Genomic DNA, 20,147 nt, shown 5'->3' with positions numbered 1-20,147 from the left:
AAAAACTGAAGTTCTCTTATGTGCTCCTGACAGGCATGTACCTAAGATAATGAATGCTCTTGGTCCCCTTTCAACATTTGTGAAATCGTCTATCAGGAATCTAGGGTTAATTTTTGACCCGGCTCTCACTTTGGGTGTTCATGGAACCTAGGGGTAACATTTGATTCTGCTCTTACCCTGGATGTTCACGTCAAATCTCTGGTTCAGTCCTCCATCCATCCATTTTCAACCGCTTATCCGAGGCCGGGTCGCGGGGGCAGCAGCCTAAGCAAAGAGGCCCAGACCTCCCTCTCCCCAGCCACCTCCTCCAGCTTATCCGGGGGAATACCAAGGCGTTCCCAGGCCAGCCGAGAGATATAATCTCTCCAGCGTGTCCTGGGTCTTCCCCGGGGCCTCCTCCCGGTGGGACATGCCTGGAACACCTCACCCAGGAGGCGCCCAGGGGGCATCCTTGTCAGATGCCCGAACCACCTCAGCTGACTCCTTTCGATGTGGAGCAGCAGCGGCTCTACTCTGAGCCCCTCCCGGATGGCCGAACTTCTCACCCTATCTCTAAGGGAGAGGCCAGCCACCCTTCGGAGGAAGCTCATTTCCGCCGCTTGTATCCGCGATCTCGTTCTTTCGGTCACTACCCACAGCTCGTGGCCATAGGTGAGGGTAGGGACGTAGATCGACCGGTAAATTGAGAGCTTCGCTTTTACACTCAGCTCCCTCTTCACCACGACGGACCGGTGCAGCGTCCGCATTACAGCAGCTGCAGCCCCAATCCTCTGTCAATCTCCGGCTCCCTTCTCCCATCACAAGACCCCGAGATACTTGAACTCCTCCACTTGGGGCAGGAACTCATCCCCGACCCGGAGAGGGCACTCCACCCTTTTCCGGCTGAGAACCATGGCCTCAGATTTGGAGGTGCTGATCCTCATTCCCGCTGCTTCGCACTCGGCTGCGAACCGTTCCAGTGCGAGCTGGAGGCCCTCACCTGATGAAGCCAACAGAACCACATCATCCGCAAAAATCAGAGATGAGATTCTGAGGCCACCAAAGCGAAAGCCCTCCGCCACTTGGCTGCGCCTAGAAATCCTGTCCATAAAAATTATGAACAGAACCGGAGACAAAGGGCAGCCCTGGCGGAGCCCATCACCCACCGGGAACGAGTCCGACTTATTGCCGGCAATGCGAACCAAGCTCCTGCAACGGTTGTATAGGGATCGAATGGCCCGTAGCAATGGGCCAGACACCCCATACTCCCGCAGCACCTCCCACAGGACACCCCGAGGGACACGGTCGAATGCCTTCTCCAAGTCCACAAAACACATGTAGACTGGTTGGGCAAACTCCCATGCGCCCTCAAGTACCCTCGAGAGGATAAAGAGCTGGTCCAGTGTTCCGCGACCAGGACGAAAACCGCATTGTTCCTCCTGTATCCGAGGTTCGACTAGCGGACGAACTCTCCTTTCCAGCACCCTGGCATAGACTTTCCCAGGGAGGCTGAGGAGTGTGATCCCCCTGTAGTTGGAACACACCCTCCGGTCCCCCTTCTTAAAGATGGGGACCACCACCCCGGTCTGCCAGTCCACAGGTACTGCCCCTGATCTCCACGCAACATTGCAGAGGCGTGTCAACCAGGACAGCCCTACAACGTCCAGAGCCTTCAGGAACTCGGGGCGGACCTCGTCAACACCAGGGGCTCTGCCACCAAGGAGTTGTTTAACTGCCTCAGTGACCTCGCCCCCGGAAATTGGCGGGTCATTCCCCTCATCCCCAGACTCTGCTTCCTCCTCGGAAGACGTGTCAGTGGGATTAAGGAGGTCCTCGAAGTATTCCTTCCACCGCCTGACAATTTTCTCAGTCGACGTCAACAGCGCTCCACCAGCACTATACACAGTGCAGGTAGAGCACCGCTTTCCCCTCCTGAGACGCCTGACGGTTTGCCAGAATCTCTTCGAGGCAGTCCGAAAGTCTTTTTCCATGGCCTCTCCGAACTCCTCCCACACCCGAATTTTTGCTTCAGCCACTGCCCGAGCCGCATTCCGCTTGGCCTGTCGATACCTGTCGGCTGCCTCCGGAGTCCCACAGGCTAACCAAGCCAGATAGGACTCTTCTTCAGCCTGGTGGCTCCCTTCACCTCTGGTGTCCACCATTTGGTTCGGGGATTACCACCACGGCAGGCACCAACCACCCTGCGGCCGCAGCTCAATGCAGCAGCTTCGGCAATGGAGACGCTGAACATGGTCCATTCGGACTCAATGTCCCCAGTCTCCCTCGGAATGCTGTTGAAGCTCTGCCGGAGGTGTGCGTTGAAGATCTCACGGACTGGGGCCTCTGCTAGACGTTCCCAGCACACCCTCACTACGCGTTTAGGTGTACCAGGTCTGTCCAGTGTCCTCCCCCGCCACCTGATCCAACTCACCACCAGGTGGTGATCAGTTGACAGCTCAGCCCCTCTCTTTACCCGAGTGTCCAGAACATATGGTCGCAGGTCTGGTGATACGATTACAAAATCGATCATCGACCTACGGCCTAGAGTGTCCTGGTGCCACGTGCACTTATGGACACTCTTATGTTCGAACAGGGTGTTCGTTATGGACAAACTGTGATTAGCACAGAAGTCCAATAACAAAGCACCGCTCGGGTTCAGATCAGGGAGGCCGTTCCTCCCAATCACGCCCCTCCAGGTCTCGCTGTCGTTACCCACGTGAGTCTCCAGGTGGAGCACCTTCCAGCACCCCCCCCCCCCCCCCCCCCCCCCCCAGGGACTCTAAGAAGGCTGGGTACTCTGAACTGCCACTCGGCGCATAAGCGCAGATGACAGTCAGGTCCCGTTCCCCGACCCTAAGGCGCAGGGAACAAACCCTCTCGTCCACCGGGAAAAACCCCAACATACCGGCAGCAAGCCGAGGGGATATTAGAATACCCACCCCAGCCCGCCGCCTCTCACCAGGGGCAACTCCAGACTGAGACAGAGTCCAGCCCCTCTCCAGGAGACTGGTTCCAGAGCCCAAGCCATGCGTAGAGGTGAGCCCAACTATATCTAGCCGGTACCTCTCAACCTCACGCACTAACTCAGGCTCCTTCCCCACCAGAGAGGTGACATTCCATGTCCCTATTGCCAGTCTTGGCAGCCGGGGGTCAGTCCGCCAGGGCCTCCGCTCCTGGCCGCCACCCGACACACAATGCACCCGACCCCTATGGCGCCTCCTGCGGGTGGTGGGCCTGCGGGAGGATGGGCCCATGTCTCCTCTTCGGGCTGTGCCCGGCCGGGCCCCATGGACTAAGGCCCGGCCACCAGGCGCTCGCCCTCGAGCACCCTCCCCGGGCCTGGCCAGGGCGGGGCCCCGGTAACCCTATCCCGGGCAGGGTAAACTGTTCCCTCGATGTCCTTTTCATAAGGGTCTTCTGAATCGCTTTTTGTCTGGTCCCTCACCCAGGACCAATTTGCCATGGGAGACCCTACCAGGGGGCAAAAGCCCCCAGACAACATAGCCCCCGGGATCCCTGGGACACACAAACCCCTCCACCACGATAAGGTAGCGATTCAAGGAGGAGAGGTTCAGTCCTGCTTTTATCAATTAAGAAACATTTCTAAATTAAGCCCTGTTGTGTCACGCACTGAAATAGAGATTGTTATACATGCATTCATTTCATCATGATTGGACTATTGTAATTCACTGTTTAACATGTCTAAGCAAAAACTCCCTGGAGCGTTTGCAGATTGTTTAAAACACAGTAGCAAGACTTCTGACCAAATACTCAAAGTACTCACATGTGACACTGTTGCTAATACAGCTGCATTGGCTGCCCATTGAATTCACAGTCCATTTTAAGATTTTGGTTCTGACCTTTTCAGCTTTTCATGGACAAGCACCAGCCTATATCATTGAACCTTTACAGCTCTACGTCCCTGAGGTCATGTGATCAGGGCCTTCTTGTTATTCAGCTTACAAGGCTGAGAACTAAGGGTCCTAGACTGTGGAGCTATCTCCCACTGAGCTTAAGATCTGTGGACTCAGTAGTTTCTTTTAAAAGACAACTAAAAACAAAAATGCAGTTTTTAGAATTGCATTTTTATTAACTGTCGTCTGTTTTTGTTTTATACTTTGTTATCTCTATGTGAAGCACTTTGCAATATTTTATCTAGAAGGATGCTATATAAATAAAATTTTACTTACTTACTTGCTGGTTGCTTTTTTTAGAAAAAAAGTCATTAACCCTTTAAAACTGGTCGGAGCGGGCACGCTCCGTTTTGCACAACTACTTTTAAATCCCGGTAGCTCTGCAACCACGTAAGCTAGCGCAATAATTTTTTTCCCATATGAAACCGGAGGAGTTGTACTTACATCTTATGCCATCAGCTTGTCCTAGGTCACAGTTTCTTTCCACATATAGTTTTGCATCCCCGACGAGTCCCCAGGCAGCACGGTGGTTAGCACTGTTGCCGCACAGCAAGAAGTCCCGAGTTCAATTTCACCATCAGGCCGGGGTCTTTCTGTGTGGAGTTTTCATGTTCTCCCCGTGTTTGATGATTCTTGCAATTGAATGTCCGAATGATTTAACTTACCCTGACCCTTTTATTCCTCCCCACAATTGTGAGATTAACTATATGTGTCAGCTCCAAAGGTCCATCATTCTCTAACACAGTGATGTGATCGTGCAGCTGACTTCTCCTTAAACATCTCCTACCTGTGTTTTTCTTTTCTTTTTTTGTCTTTGTATTTATGGAAAGTAAAAGGGATATGACTTTAGTTAAAAAAAGCATGCTGTTGTTATTTTTCTTCCTTTCCTTTTTTTAATAGGAAAGGATTAGTACTTAGCTGCTGCTACAGAGGCTGCCTGACACTGCTTAATTTGAATGAACACCTGCTTTTGATCACAGGCTATTTGAATATGGTCAGATGTAATGGAGTGAAGGAAACGTAGACATTAAAAAACTCTAACACTACTCTTTCCACATTGTTGACAGCCCAAACTGCATGTTACCTGTCACATAAGTCACTAAGTCTAAACCAGTTGCATTCTTTACACAAATTCTTTGTTAGTTTTAGGTTGAGTTAGTTAGTTTAGTTTTAGTAAAAATAAGAATTCTGTTTTAATATGGTTTGATAATACACATGTACCCTGTGATATGACTCTGTGTTCCAAAGGCTAGAGTATAATTTGCTGCTTGATTTGCATTAAGTGCCACCTACTGAGTCATGCAAAAAGCTCCTATCACTCTGCTGCTGTGTGAACTACCCAGTGTGAGTACCCAGAAGCATCGCTGCACATTTAGTGTAAAGAGCAATCAATCAGTTTGGAGACGCAAGCCAGAGGAAACAATTCAGCCAAAAAGGTGCTTTTTAATGTATTTTATTATAGTGAGAACTTCATTTAAAATGCCTTATTTGGTTATTTAATCTGTTATTTATCTTTTTAAAACTAATTATAAATTGAATATTAGGGGCTATGCAATTAACTCATTCCTTCTAAAGGCAGACAATAGACACTTGTCCATACATGAATCTATGTTGCCTATACACCCCTAATATGTAAAAAAAAAAAAGCTATCCACTGCACAAATGTTTTTGTGTTGGTTTTCTGTGATTAAATCAGACTTGATTAGGAGAATCTAAGAACACTGACTATGATTACATAAGTATATGCTATCATAAGAGAGACAGTATATTTTATGTTTGAACATATATTCATATAGAGAGTCAATCTTCTGTAATAACATAGATACTGGCTCTGACTATTTAAATTTTATTCAGTGTGAACAAACCAACAACTTAATGATATTGCAGATAACAATGATAATGATCAGCTCTATGTTTTTATCACAAGCTTTGTTGGTAGATTTTTTCCAGTGTCAATAATTCTTTTCATTTTGGTTTTGTATTAAAAAGTCAGTTAACATTTAAGATTATATGTCCTGTAAAATTCCTTTTAAAAAATATTTCAGGAAGCAGTTTATTACTCACACTTTCGCTCCCAAAGATATAGTAACTGATCTATGACTGTCTAGGAGTACATTTTCTTGATAAGATGCATTTTAATTGTGAACTGTCGATCCCTCCCCTGTTTGTCCCTATAATTGTTTTTGTTTTTTTTCATCAGACCTACAGGAGATATGTCACTTAACACCACCTCCAACAATTTTCTGGACTATTTCTGTTCCACAAATGCAAATTCATCCCAAATGGTTCCCTTCTATACAGTGAGAATCATCCTCCTCCTCACTCTCTCTGTCATCATCTTTTATATTGGTCACCAAAGATGGCGGCAGCAGCGCTCCTTTAAAACAGCAAGCCACTCTGACATCTTCACCTACCACATGGCTGCTATGGAGCTGATCTGGGTCTTAGCATGTTTGATCATGTTTTGTGGTGCATACACTAATCACTTAGTGAGTGAGACTGTGGGATCATATGCCAGTAGCATTGCTTATTATGGAGAAATACTTTTCCACCTCCTGACCTGTGTAGAACGTTATATGGCTGTTGTTCATCCCATCACCTACATGAGTCTAAGGAATGCCCGTGGGGTCAGGATCAGAAACATCAGCATTGGCTGTGTTTGGCTGCTGAGTTTAGGACTGTCAGGTGTTAAAGTTTTATTACCCTCTAACTACAAACCTGCCCCATTGTTCTTTGTTTTGGCTCTCTCCATAATAATCATAACTTTCTGCAGCCTCTCTGTTCTGTGTGTGTTGATTCGCCCAAGGCCAGGGGAAGGGGGTGGGGAAAAGGAGATGGTTGACCAATCAAAGCTGAGAGCTTTCTACACCATCATGGCTATAACCTGTGCTGTGTGGCTGTGGGTTGTTGGGGTGCTTTTATTTAATGCTCTCAACATGTCACGTCTAGTGAGCAGCACTGCCCTGTGCTCAGCATTGATGTACATGATCTGGTTTAATTTTCCAAATTGTTTGGTGTTACCTCTGCTGTTTCTGCATAGAGCAGGAAAACTCTCATGTTGAATTTGAGTACAACAGAGAGATGTAAATGATTTATATAATATGCTAAAATGTTTGGAAATGTTTCAGTTTGGATGGATGGATGGATCATACATGATCATAAAATTTTTACGTTTCCTTTTCTAAAAGAAAAGCTTATTTGCAGAACACAAAAGGTTGTTCTGCATTTGTGCACACTAATTAAGTTTGATGTAGCAGTGCTACTTTCATTGTTTTGTTAATCCAACATTTGAGAGTTATGGACCACTGAAAAGTGCAGCAGAGTAACTTCCATGTAAAACAGAGTCTTGGAGAAGATGAACCTAAATTTTGAAGCTCTATTTCAACAGCTGCTCACAAAAGAAAGAGATTATAAGATACATGTTGGGTCCATCACTTGTTATTTTACTAGATGTGAAATCATAGACATCCTCAGCTCTTATAGTTATCTCACCCTTTTGATAAAGATTGTGGATTGAAGTGATTGTTAAGCACATTGCTTTCATTCTTATTTGAATTGGGGAAAATGGACAAAATTATTTGCCTTCCAAATGTTTCATTTCCCTTACAGAATAACGGTTGCTGGCCATGCAAATGACAGCACAAATCACCTTTATTGTTTGTACAATTTTTGTATGTGCTTTGTGTGTATGTACGTACAATTCATTGTTGTCCAATTGTAGTCGGCAGGATGCTTTAAAGTTAAAGTGTATGCTCATGTTAGGTCTAGCAGGCAGTAATCATTCAGTTAATCTCTGTAGTATTCATAAGTTTGAAAACTAATATGACTGAACTTTTACTTCATCATTAACAGAATGGTACACAATTGTATCATAATCGCCAGCTAGAGATAATCAAGACAGGTTGTAGTTCTTTTAGGTCTATGCTGGCATTAGGTATTTTCTGTTCTGCAGCAGATTGCCCTCTAGTGGTTGTTATTGTGTATTTTTTACACTGCAAGATCTAGCCAGAGGCAGTTTCACTTCTGTTAATCTGTTGCCATCCATGCCTTCACAAGTTGATAAACGGCATCATCTGTAAGTAATATTGTTTGTTATCACTGAGACGACTTGTGTGCATTATTATTTGTTGTGAAGGCGTGATATAGTTTGTAGTTTGTATTTAATTTGAATGCATGTATAACCTAAGCTAGTAAGTTTAAGCTAGCTCATATGCCATGAGGTTTCTTTAACATTTTGATCATGAGCGTGATTTCATTTGATGTTTTATTCGGGCACTCACTAAGCAGATAAATATAGTGTTCTTATATTTTTGAATATGTGTTTGTTATATTTTATATTGATGCAACATTTTTATTGGTTTATTTCTGGTTTTGTCAACAGTTTCACACTTTTTCCTTATTAAATCATCCAACTCAACACATCGGCCTGTTCCTTTGATTTTGATGAGGAGAGTGTTTAGCTGTCTGTATAGCTGAGTCTATGTTCATGAGGACAACACTTAGTCAGGACAGAAAAAGGTCCTTTAGGGAATTTTAGCTGAACTGTAAGAACACATACATGACAAAATGAAATTGGGCATTAATTGTTCATGTTATTAACCTTTTGCATAATTAATAGGGTGTAGCTCCTATATATTTCTGTTCACATTCAGATTTTGTAATATAGTAAAAAGTTATAGCAACAAGTTTGTTTGTATGTTTGACTATGTTGATTAGGTTCATTAGGTTTAGCTGAGATGTGCAGCATCTCCATGATGCCAGTTAAAAATCATTTCATTATCAGTATATTATTTAAATTTACAGTACTGTGCAAAAGTTTAAGACAGGTGAGAAAAAATGCCGTAAACAAAGAATGCTTTCAAAAATGGAAGTGTTAATTGTTTATTTTCATCAATCAACAAAATGCAGTGAATGAACAAAAGATAAATCTAAAACAAATGAATATTTGGTGTGACCACCCTTTGCCTTCAAAACAGCATCTATTCTTCTAGGCACACTTGCACCCAGTCTTTGAAGGAACTCGACTGGTAGGTTGTTCCAAACATCTTGGAGAACTTACGACAGATCTTCTGTGGATGGATGCTTTCTCACATCCTTCGGTGTCTTCATGTAATCCCAGACACACTTGATGATGTTGAGATCAGAGCTCTGTTGGGGCCATACCATAACTTCCAGTACTTATTGTTCTTCTTTTTGCTCTAGATAATTTATGCTCTAGATAAGCATCAGGGCAACTACAAGCCTAATCTTAAAAGTAGAGATAGTGTCTGTCTCCCGAATCCAAACTGGAAGCTGGTTCCACAGAAGAGGGGTCGGAAAACTGAAGGCTCTCCCTCCCATTCTACTTTTAAATACTCTAGGAACAACAAGTAGGCCTGCAGAGCGAGAGCGAAGTGCTCTAATGGGGTGATATGGTACTACAAGGTCATTAAGATAAGATGGGGCCTGATTATTTAAGACCTTGTATGTGAGGAGCAGGATTTTGAATTCGATTCTGGATTTAACAGGAAGCCAATGAAGGGAAGCCAAAACAGGAGAAATATGCTTTCTAGTCCCTGTCAGGACTCTTGCTGCAGCATTTTGGATTAACTGAAGGCTTTTCAGCGAGTATTTTGGACATCCTGTCTTCACACAGAGACTGCTGGTGTCCTTCTACAGAGCCAACATCGAGAGTGTACTAACCTATTGCATATGCATCTGCTGCACAGTGGACCAGAGGAAATCACTCCAAAGGATCATTAACACCGCCCAAAAGATCACTGGCTGCCCTCTCCCCACACTGGAAGATCTACACAATACTCACTGTCTTAAAAAAGCCCAAAACATTATAAAATATACCTCACATCCTGGCCACTCCCTGTTTAAACTGTTGCCCTCAGGCAGAGAGCACTCAGTGTAAGGACAAATAGACTCAAACACAACTCTTAGACTCAAACACAGCTTTTATCCAACTGTAATAACATGTCTGAATGCTGCTACAAAAAAATGTCCATCACGCCACTCAGCACTTCAAGTATTCTATTTATTTTATTTATTGAATTTTATTGTAAAACTTTTTTCCACTCTGATTTTAATTTTTTTGTATGAACTTAGATCAATTTGTTCTAATATAGTATGCCAAAATGAAAAAATAACTCCAAGTTTTTAAAGGTGAAATATGGAGGTAAAATCAAAAGTAGTCAAAAACGGTCAATTATACCCTGGATCCCAGAGGGTTAAAAAGCATTTTAATGATGGCATTGAGATTAATGTCAAAGATGCCCACTGCTCCCTTCAATTTTCTCTTGTTGCTACCTTGATTCCATTTTTCTTTTTCTTTTTTTTACACAGAGTCAATGAGTTTCCTTCTTAAACCATATTTTCTCTTGCATCATGGTGATGGTGATTATTCTTCTGCATCTAGTGGGAGTCCTTCACTGTGGGAAAATTGAAGCTTTTTTCCCCTTCTTCTCTTAGATAGTGATCTGAAACACTGTGGGTAACTTGAATGCAACGCAGCTTCTTTGAAAACTGTTTTTGTTTAGCATCGCTTTCGCTGCAGAAAGAAACCACACAGTAGAACATCCCATGCTCACTGTCAGTTGTCCACACAGCATCATGGATGTCACAGCTCTGTGCATCAGACTGTGTAAGTGTCTATTTCCACATGAAAAATAAGCTTCAGCTTATTTATTAATCATTATAGTCACAATTCAATAACAGCAATTATTAAATTCCAAAGACTTAATAGTTAATTTTTCTCAACAAATTTTTGTACCAATTACGAGATTTTATAATACATTTGTTAGCAGCTGTAGGAATTTTTGTAAGTTGTAGCTGTTTTTGATTTCTTCAGTGATGACTCATGATCCTGCTGTGTTCACATGATCAAAAAGTTGGTGAGTGTCATAAGTTTCCTCATTGAACAGAATCAACCTTTTGGGATAATTAATCATGGTGAACAAAGACAGCAACAGTGTATTGAATATTGTTTTATCCAGACTGTTATACAAAATGCATCCAACACATTCAAAAGTAATTTCTATCATCTTGTGCTATTTGTGCTTAGATCTGGTCCACTTCTCAGCCTTAGAAACAACACTGATGGCAGATTCGAAAAAAAAATGCCATGTCATCACCAACTACTGTTTTGATTGGCAGGGTAACATGTAAGAGCTATTTGCACTAATAAAGAGTAATACTCAGACCATTATCTTTACTGTTTAAAGTTAAAATGTCCACAATTTAGACTTTAATTGCAGAATATTTTATTAGAGATATAAATTCCACAATCAATTCACAGGTTCAAAGTTTGGACTTCCACTACCCCTTTTAGTGTCCCTGCTAGAATTTTCCCCTCTTTTCACCTCGAGTCTTCTGAACTGCTCATCTCACAGAAGACAAAGGGGAAGAACCCAAAATCTCTTTTATACCCAATGTTCCCTCTAAGCTGCGCACGTGCGCAATTGCGCACTGCTGGCACGGTCTCTGCGCACAGAAAACTTGCGTTGCGCACAAAAAAATCTAACCTGAATTGAAATTAAAACTTCAACAATTCTGTTTTGCAGTGTTAGTCAGTGGCTGCTCCGTATGGGATTAGAACGATGCCACCTTATCCCATAGTCCAGCCAATAATGCGATTCACATTCGTATATACGCAGCTAATCAACGTTGTTGACAGGCTATCAGAATCAGAATCAGAATCAGAATACTTTATTGATCCCTGGGAGAAATTATTTTTTGTTACAGTGCTCCATTTTAAACCAACATTAAGACAAGACAGACAATACGCTAACTAAGAATAGTACAATATATACATATATATACATACATACATACATAAGTCACTTATAAATAAATATTTGGAAAAGAAACATGTGTAGTTGTAGCAGCAAACAGTGTGTTAAGTGGATGCGTTGTACAGGGAGATGGCCACAGGCAGGAATGATTTCCTGTGTCGTTCAGTGGTGCTTTTCGGTAATCTCAGTCTCTCACTGAACGAGCTCCTGTGACTGACCAGCATGTCATGGAGTGGGTGGGAGGTGTTATCCAACATTGTCTTTATCTTGGACAGCATCCGCCTCTCCGACACCACCTTGAGGGAGTCCAGCTCCATCCCCACAACATTGCTGGCCTTACGGATCAGTTTATTAAGTCTGTTGGCATCTGCGACCCTCAGCCTGCTCCCCCAGCATGCAACAGCATAGAGGATCGCACTGGCCACCACAGACTCATAGAAAATCCTCAGCATTTTCTGGCAGATGTTGAAGGACCTCAGTCGCCTCAAAAAATAGAGACGACTCTGGCCCTTCCTGTAAAGTGCTGTGGTGTTTTTAGCCCAGTCCAGTTTATTGTCAATGTGTACTCCAAGGTATTTATAGTCCTCCACAATGTCAACACTGACCCCCTGGATTGAAACAGGGGTCAAGTGTTTCCTGGTCTTCCTGAAGTCCACGATCAGTTCCTTGGTCTTTGCCACGTTGAGCTGCAGATGATTCTGCTCACACCACGTGACAAAGGAGTCGACCACAGCCCGGTACTCTGTCTCATCATCCCTGCTGATGCATCCAACCACCGCAGAGTCATCAGAAAACTTCTGAAGATGGCAGGTCTCTGTGCAGTGGCTGAAGTCTGTGGTGTAGAGGGTGAAGAGGAAGGGGGAGAGGACAGTCCCCTGTGGTGCCCCTGTGTTGCTAATCACCTTGTCAGACACACACTGTGGGAGACGTACATATTGTGGTCTTCCTGTCAGGTAATCAACAATCCAGCGTACTATGACAGCGTCCTTATGTGCCGACACCGGTGTTTTAGCTAGCAAAGTGGCGTGGCTGATGTGGAGTGAAGCCACGTTAATGACAACGTGTACAACCATTGGAGATGTGAGCAGGACAGACGGAACAACTGATGGAGAAAGTGTGGACTTTATACCAGTTTTTAAATTGTGTTGATAGGCCACGTAAAACCAGAGTTATGATAAAAATATCTGCAATGTTTGGTTTTCTTCCTGAATACTGTCGTTGTTTATATTTACTACGGGAAGAAACGGTCTATAAGAAAAAACGCTCGAAAGAGCTTTCCGCCTGTGAGCAAAAACAAAACCAAAAACACCCCCACCCTTCCCTATTGGTCGAAAAAAGTACCATGTCGACCAATCAAAAAATGATATGGCAACATGGCATCTAGTTGTTAAGAAACGGGGGGAAGTTTTAGGAGTGACGGCAGTGTTTTGAGATGTGAGATGTGAGAGATTTGCAACATTGCGCAAATCTTATGTAGTTAGTGTGTAGTGTAGTCAATAGTTTTGTTGTGTGTGTCAGAAAAATGAGGCGACTGCTGAATGTTACAGGTTTTACAGGAGTGATACATCTCCTGTTGTCAGGCCTGCAGGTATCAGGCTTGTGATGTTCTCCTTTATGTGGACAGAAATTATTTTTGGAGTGGCACAAAGGATTTGTATGGCATCAAATTTGATGCAGAACACCTGATTGTTCTGTAAATAGTTTGAAATGTTTATTTAAAAAAAACACCTTGGCTGCATTAAAAAAAAAATAGCTTCAAAAAACTTTGTTGTTTGCCAAACTCAGTTACTTTTTTGAAGAAGTAACTATATAATTAATTGCCCAACATTGGTCATTATATACTGTATTTTGCAGACAGAGTTACAGGACTCTCTCCCAGACCACAGACTCATACTCATAATACAAGTCAGAGCTTTATAAAAATAAAAAAAAATAAAAAAGAAGAAAGTTGTGTTTTCAAAATTTGAGTTCAAGTTATTTTTACTTCCAATAGTGTTAACATACTACACAGGTCAATGACTACATTTTTGTTTTACATTTTCATTGTAAGTGGGGCTAAAGCAGTTAATCAAAAGTAGTCTAACATAAATGTAAATGCTGTGATTTGATTATCTTAATAAATCATGTAACTTGGATGGATTCAATGCTGGCATGACCACAGTGCACACGTCTGATGTCGCTCACAGTGGTCCAAGGGATCGCTCAGGGAGTTTGTGTGTTCGCTCAGACACGTGAAAAATTAGAGGGAACATTGTTTATACCCCATTTTTTACCTGCTCACCCTTTCTCCCCTTTCTCATACTGGGCGTCACATCTTCACATTTTGGACATCCAATCAAGTGGTTGATATTTTATCACCCTATGTCCACCTTATCTGTCACTCTCTGTCTCTCTGAATTATAATATGATTTAACACAAAGTTTGTACTTTTAAACTTTAAAATCAATTCATTACATTTCCTTTGTTTTTCTTAACATTCTTTAGCACATTTTCACATGAAAATTTATTGTAACATAATTCAAACACAGAGGAATACTTTCACATCTTTAAACTCTGTTAATTCACTTTTTAAAAATGACTTATTTTATTAAACTTCTTTTATTAAATCATACATTTTGTAGTCAGATATTTTCTTAAATTAGTGGCCCCAGGCTGTCACTTTCACCCCCCCATCCTGCACCACACACCCACACACACACCAAGGTCAGACTCTTGGTGAGGAATTAGACACAAAACTGTAAAGGTTGAAGTTGCTCATGAGCACTTACACACCACCACAAAACTCAGACATTAAAACAGTTATTTCCATTAATCAAACTTTGTTTCTCATTGAAATAGTGATCTAATATTGATCAAACTTATATTTTGATTCATCTTTGATTAAAATTAAAAAAGCTTTATTATGAGGAAATAGAGGGAAAGCTCCGTTTTAGAACTTTGATGACTTTTAGGCTTTTAGTCTACACTAGTCCGGATAAATTTGAAAATGGCGTTTTCATCTTAAAACGCTCCGCGTCCACACTACCATTTTCAGTCGTTTTCACAGAGTTGTGAGTGCACATTGAAACGTCCAAAAACGTTGCGGCAAAATGTTGAGGAAAAGCACCAAGTTTTTTAAATGGACTAACAATTAGGTGGAGTTGTTGCTGCGAGTAACACAAAAGTACAAAGTTGCAAAAGCGAGTGGGAATTAAAGAATTTGAAGAAAAGCTATCTGGAGCATGTACAAACTGATATTAATCTTTAATAGAGCTGTCAAAATTGAGAGCAAACAAAACAACTGCTGTAACAACTGCCCTCCGCTGTCTTAGTTTAATTGGTCACATGACTGCATCACATGACTAAAATGCGTCATGGTTTTCAAAAAGGCTCCAGGTACGCTGTCCACACTGCGATGCGAAAACAACATTTTTAAATGTATCCGCTTTGAAGAACATCTTCAAAACGCTCCATTTTCCTTGACTGAAAACGCCGTCTCAGTGTGGACTGAAGGCCAAAACGGAGAGAAAAAGATGCGTTTTCAAACGAAAACGTATTAGTGTGACCTTGTGTGTGGCCTTACTCACATAAGTCTGAATATTAAGACCCTTTAATCTCTTTAATCTTTTAATCTCTCTCACCTCTGATCTAGCGATGACTGGGGGGGACTTTAGTCTCTTTCTACCACAGATCTCACAACAATACAATACATACAGCATATTTTCTTCTTTCTCTCACAGTGTAATTCTTACTTTCACACAGACAGAAGATTAAAAAGATTAAAAAATATTGATACATTTTATCATAACAACATCTCCTATGATAAAATACAGTCAAAATGTCTTGTTTAAGTGTATATAATATAAATTTAAAGCAAATAAATAAAGACATATCAGGTATCGCATCGCAAAATGACAGCAATGCAAAATCCACGTTTTATTTATCGTGTTACTCTGTTGCTTGCTGAGGAAAAAAGAAAAAAATAGGGTTAGGTTCACTACTGAAGACACTGGGAACATAAACTGAACACAACATGACAGTTTGTATGTGTGATTTTAGCATTGACATATTAAAGAAAAACTCATCCTGGGTTCTTACACACCGGTTCATTGTTTCTCGCTTGTTTCTCTGACAGTTTCTTCAAAATCTTTTTCATTTCTTTGTTTCTCTCTCAAGTGTTTAATAATTTGTTCCTTGTCTTTTTCTAACTTTCCCTTTCTTTCTGTCATCTGGATTATAATGTTCTCTGTTTCCTCCATTAGCTTTTCTGTCATCTTTAACAGTTCATCATGAACTTCCATTCTCTTTTCCAGGTCCTTTTCTTTATTTGTAAGCTTTTGCCTTTGTTTGCATTTATCCAAAGCCAAAGCTGGGATAGTCTCCAACATGATTTCTTTCTTCTCTGCCTTGTCCTCCTGAATCAGTGTGATGAGTTTTTCTCTCTGGTTCTTCAGAGATGTCTTCTGCTCCTTGAGTTTTTTAATGGTTTGTTGGACATGTTCTAAGTCTTCCTCATTGTTCTGAAACTCATCTTCAAGGCTTTTGTTTTCTGTTAGAATAAAATTGCAGGAAAAAAAATGTTTAAACCTAATATCGCTGAGAGCTAAAACACATACTTGGATGCTTCTTAAAACAAAACAAAACAAACAAACCAAAATATTTAAACTCTTCAAGACTATTAATTACTGTATAATATAATACTAATTTAAATTAAAAAATGAATAAAAACATGAAACAATCTTGATTAGAATGTATATCCACATACATATCAATATAAGGGTTAATATAAATACCCTGTATTTAACTGTATTTATCTACAAGTATGTAGATCATAGGGATAAAATTTTGGTAATTTCTATGTATTACACATGTGCTGGCAGTTCTAAATTACTATACCAGTATTAAAATGTAAATAAAAATAGATAGTTTGAAGCATTACTATTACATTAGAGAAGTGCTGCCAATTTTATTCAAAATCACATATCTATTCATACATATTTATACATATTTTTCACATTTTAATTTCCTTTCACTTTGTTGTTTATAGAAGTAAATGAGTGCGAACATGATATTTTGATGGCAATACATACAATCAGGATGAAGCACAAAAAGTTTTTTTTTTATTATTATTGTTGCTATAACAATAATTTTACAGTGGGTGATTTCCTCAAATATCTTTACCTATCCCCCCCCAAATGTCTCAGTCACAATAGAGGAAAATTTTTACACATTCAGCAGGTCGCTGGTTATATTCTTTTATAAAAGTAAAGTTGTTGAGAGCCTTCAATTTTGCTGGTAAACCGCTGCCCTGCAGCAATTACATTAACTGATCTTCAAAGCAACAATTATAAAGGCAATGAGATTACAAGATCATTGCTGTAATAATTTTGGTCATGCTGCAATCTCCATCCACTGTTTTCCCTAGGGTGCCTTTAACATTGTTGTTTATGTGTTTGTGTCATTTTTATTTGAATCACGTTTGTACTTCTTAGCCCTTTATTTTAAAGGCAGTTACACTAAAACAAGACATTAAAAAGGTCTGATGATAATTTGAGGTTGGGGTAAAAAGTACCATGAAGTTTGAACTTACTGGTTTTATTTTGTCCACATTTCCATATTAGGAATATTACTGTGCAGATGCTTATTAAACAGACAGCCAAGTTGATGGTAATGTGAACAGCAGTATTAGACTGGACCATGAAGAGATCACCTGTAAATACAAGGAGACAAAATGTTCTAGATTCTACTTTCTGTAACTGAAAATTAATGTGAGTGATATAAGAAAAAAGCATTTCTACCTGAAACATGGATGTGTGTCTCTTTGATTTGACTGATATTCTTCTGTTGAACTTTGCAGGTGAAGCTGTAGCTCTGTCCTTTCTCCACAGTCACTTTACTGCTGACAGCATAGAGGCCATCAGAACCTCTGACATTCTTTGTAGGTTCAACAGAAATGGGTTTTCCCTCACTGTACACCCACAACATCTGAGGCTCTGGATACCAGCCATTAGATTTACACTCTAACACCATTTTATTTTTGACATTAGTGAGTTCTATGACTGGTGAGGAAACTGAACCTGCAAAGAAAAGAATTAAATAGTTACTGTTCGCCCAAATTTATCTCTGATCAATCTTAACTCACATTGTTCTTGTCCTAAGAGACTTATAGATTGGCCCAATGATATGTGAAATCAACATTGCCAATCTGGCAGGACAAAATTCGAATATTCTTATTTATTCCATTTGCTCTTGTCAAAATTCCTGTATATAGGCTGAAATTACCCTGTGCCTATCCAAGTATTTCCTTTGTCAAATCAACGTTCCTCTGGTCCCTCTTGGTCGTTAAAAGGGCCTCCTTGGCTGTAGTGTTTTTATCATGGGGCCAACTCCCCCTCGGTTGGCTAAATGCCCATTTAGTGGGTGCACAAATCCCCTCCAATTATAAATACTGTTGGTTTTTGTTATGCACCTCTCTTATTTGTCCAGCTGTTCCATGTGCTACACTGGTCAGGTTGTGTACCCCTATGGCCAGAATACTAGATTGCCAATGATTCAGTAGGGATTCCCTCTTGTCAGTTTGTGTCGGTATGCTCAGTCCAAATATATGTTCAAGAAGCATTTTTTAGCCCAAATCAGAGCTGGTTTGGTTACCCAAAATAAATGCACTTCTATTCTCAACTCACATGTCTGTGATCCACTTTCTACTGGAGCTGACACAAGTGTTCCTTTATCCTACTTGTCATTCTGAGTGCCCTTTGATCCTCAATATCTATGTTGCTTAAAGTCTTTCTTCACATCTAAATTGCAAAGTGAAGAAATGAATCTAAATTAAATGAAACTTACCTACAGCAAGCGTCACCACACTTTCTGCATTAAATTTAGGTACAAGGCATTTGTATGTTCCTGCATCAGAGAGTTGCACTGTGGAGAGTTTCAATGAAACGTCTCCACACTGCAGTTTGTTGACAGAGAGTGATGTTCTTCCTGTGTACAAAGGATTCTGCTCAGTCAGAAGCTCCACACCCTCTCGCCTCACATAGACAGATCTAGGTTTGAGGTCCTTTCTGGACCAATCCACAGTCAGGTCAACAGCATCCACAGCAGGTTCCAGGTGGCATGGCAAAATGATGTCATCACCAATCATGGCCACTACTGGCTGAGTTGGACCAATCATCTGATGTTGACCTAATAAATTTAGGCACACAAACAAATTCTGCAGTTTTGTAATTCTGGAGACTTCATGAGTTTCCAAGATCAGGCTGAGTAAGATATGTAACTGATTTATTTAACGAAATCAACATAAACTGTTGCTGTAACAGTGTTTGTTTTCATGTTCTGTTAAAAACTACAGGTAAGTACTTTAAACTGTGGATTTTCTAAATGTTGGTGTGCAACTTACCACCACAAGATTGTGTTAAAAAAATGAGGATCACAACATGTTGCAAAACCAAGCGATGTCTATCCTTTATACCACTCATTCTAGATGTCTGCAAAAAAAAGGGCATATATCAAATCTGCAAAAACAACACACACACTCCAGCCCTGGAGAGCTGGTGTCATGCAGGTTTTATATGTGTGCTTGATCCAACACAGCTTATTTAAATGGCTAAATTACCTCCTCAACATGTCTTGAACCTCTCCAGGGTAATGAACTAATCATTTGAGTCGAGTGTGTTGACCCAGGGTGATATCTAAAACCTGCAGGAGACCAGCTCTCAAGGCCTGGAGTTCGACACCCCTGCACTAAGCCGTTCTCATGCTAAAATGCCCTTAAAAAATTCCATTATTTTAAAATAAAATTCTTAAAAGGTAATCATTTAAAATGTACTCCTCTCCAGACAAACAGTTACAAGACAGATCAATTGCATTGCAGGAAATATGGATATTCAGTTAAAAGACAAACTGGAAAATTATGACTTTTTCTTTGTGATGGTCCCCGTTCCTCACCGGCTGACTCTGTGTTTTGTTTGTTTTTTTCCTTTGTGCTCTCTCTCTCCTCTGCCAGGGCGGTGCTCATTATGGGCTCCTGTCCCTGGCCCACGCACCTGTGCTCACCGTCACACCTGCAGCCAATCCCAGCTGATTTGGAGCACTATTTATGATGGCGGACCTGTGTCATCCTTCACTGGATTGTTGAGCCATCAGCATCTGCCCTGGACCCGAGCACTTGTTGCAGGCTGCTGAGTTTGCATATTTTGCTGTGAAGTACAGCCAGACTTTGACCGCTTCGCCTTGGGCATTTTTAATCTGTAGCTCTGCTCTAAAAGAACGTACGTACCTGGCCCCGCCTACTATCCTCGGAAACGTAAAATGATTGGCTAGAATCTAAAGTGTATCACAGCTCAGGAAAAAAAAGCACCGAAATAAAGCACCGAAATGTGTGCTGCTTTTCAGTCTGGTTACTACCAGGGACATAGCAAACACTGAAATTAATTTTTTTGCATGCAGCAATGAATTTTGTTCACTCAAGTTTAGCTTTTCTTCTTTCAAAATAAAT

General features: G+C 41.3%; 2 protein-coding genes and 1 long non-coding RNA gene across 4 annotated transcripts in view; all 3 read right to left on the bottom strand.

Moving 5' to 3' along the window:
- Positions 1-20,147, bottom strand: part of LOC101487469 (butyrophilin subfamily 3 member A2) — a 406,303-nt gene that overhangs the window by 284,845 nt on the left and 101,311 nt on the right. The window lies entirely within an intron of this gene.
- LOC143414993 (uncharacterized) overlaps positions 1-20,147 on the bottom strand; it is a 182,337-nt gene that overhangs the window by 158,845 nt on the left and 3,345 nt on the right. The gene's annotated exons all lie outside the window — the stretch shown is intronic.
- Positions 14,282-19,279, bottom strand: LOC106675787 (butyrophilin subfamily 3 member A2). The gene is made up of 6 exons (XM_076880139.1): positions 19,266-19,279; positions 19,050-19,137; positions 18,494-18,835; positions 17,449-17,727; positions 17,241-17,360; positions 14,282-16,199 (listed from the first exon to the last, which is right to left on the bottom strand). The coding sequence occupies exons 2-6, from the start codon at positions 19,126-19,128 to the stop codon at positions 15,757-15,759; spliced, it is 1,263 nt and encodes a 420-aa protein (XP_076736254.1). The 5' UTR covers positions 19,129-19,137; positions 19,266-19,279; the 3' UTR covers positions 14,282-15,756.

The sequence above is a fragment of the Maylandia zebra genome, linkage group LG3, assembly GCF_041146795.1.
Source record: "Maylandia zebra isolate NMK-2024a linkage group LG3, Mzebra_GT3a, whole genome shotgun sequence".
Classification (NCBI taxonomy): Eukaryota; Metazoa; Chordata; class Actinopteri; order Cichliformes; family Cichlidae; genus Maylandia; species Maylandia zebra.
The sequence above is the reverse complement of the archived record's forward strand: the minus strand, read 5'-3'. Positions and strand labels throughout refer to the sequence as shown.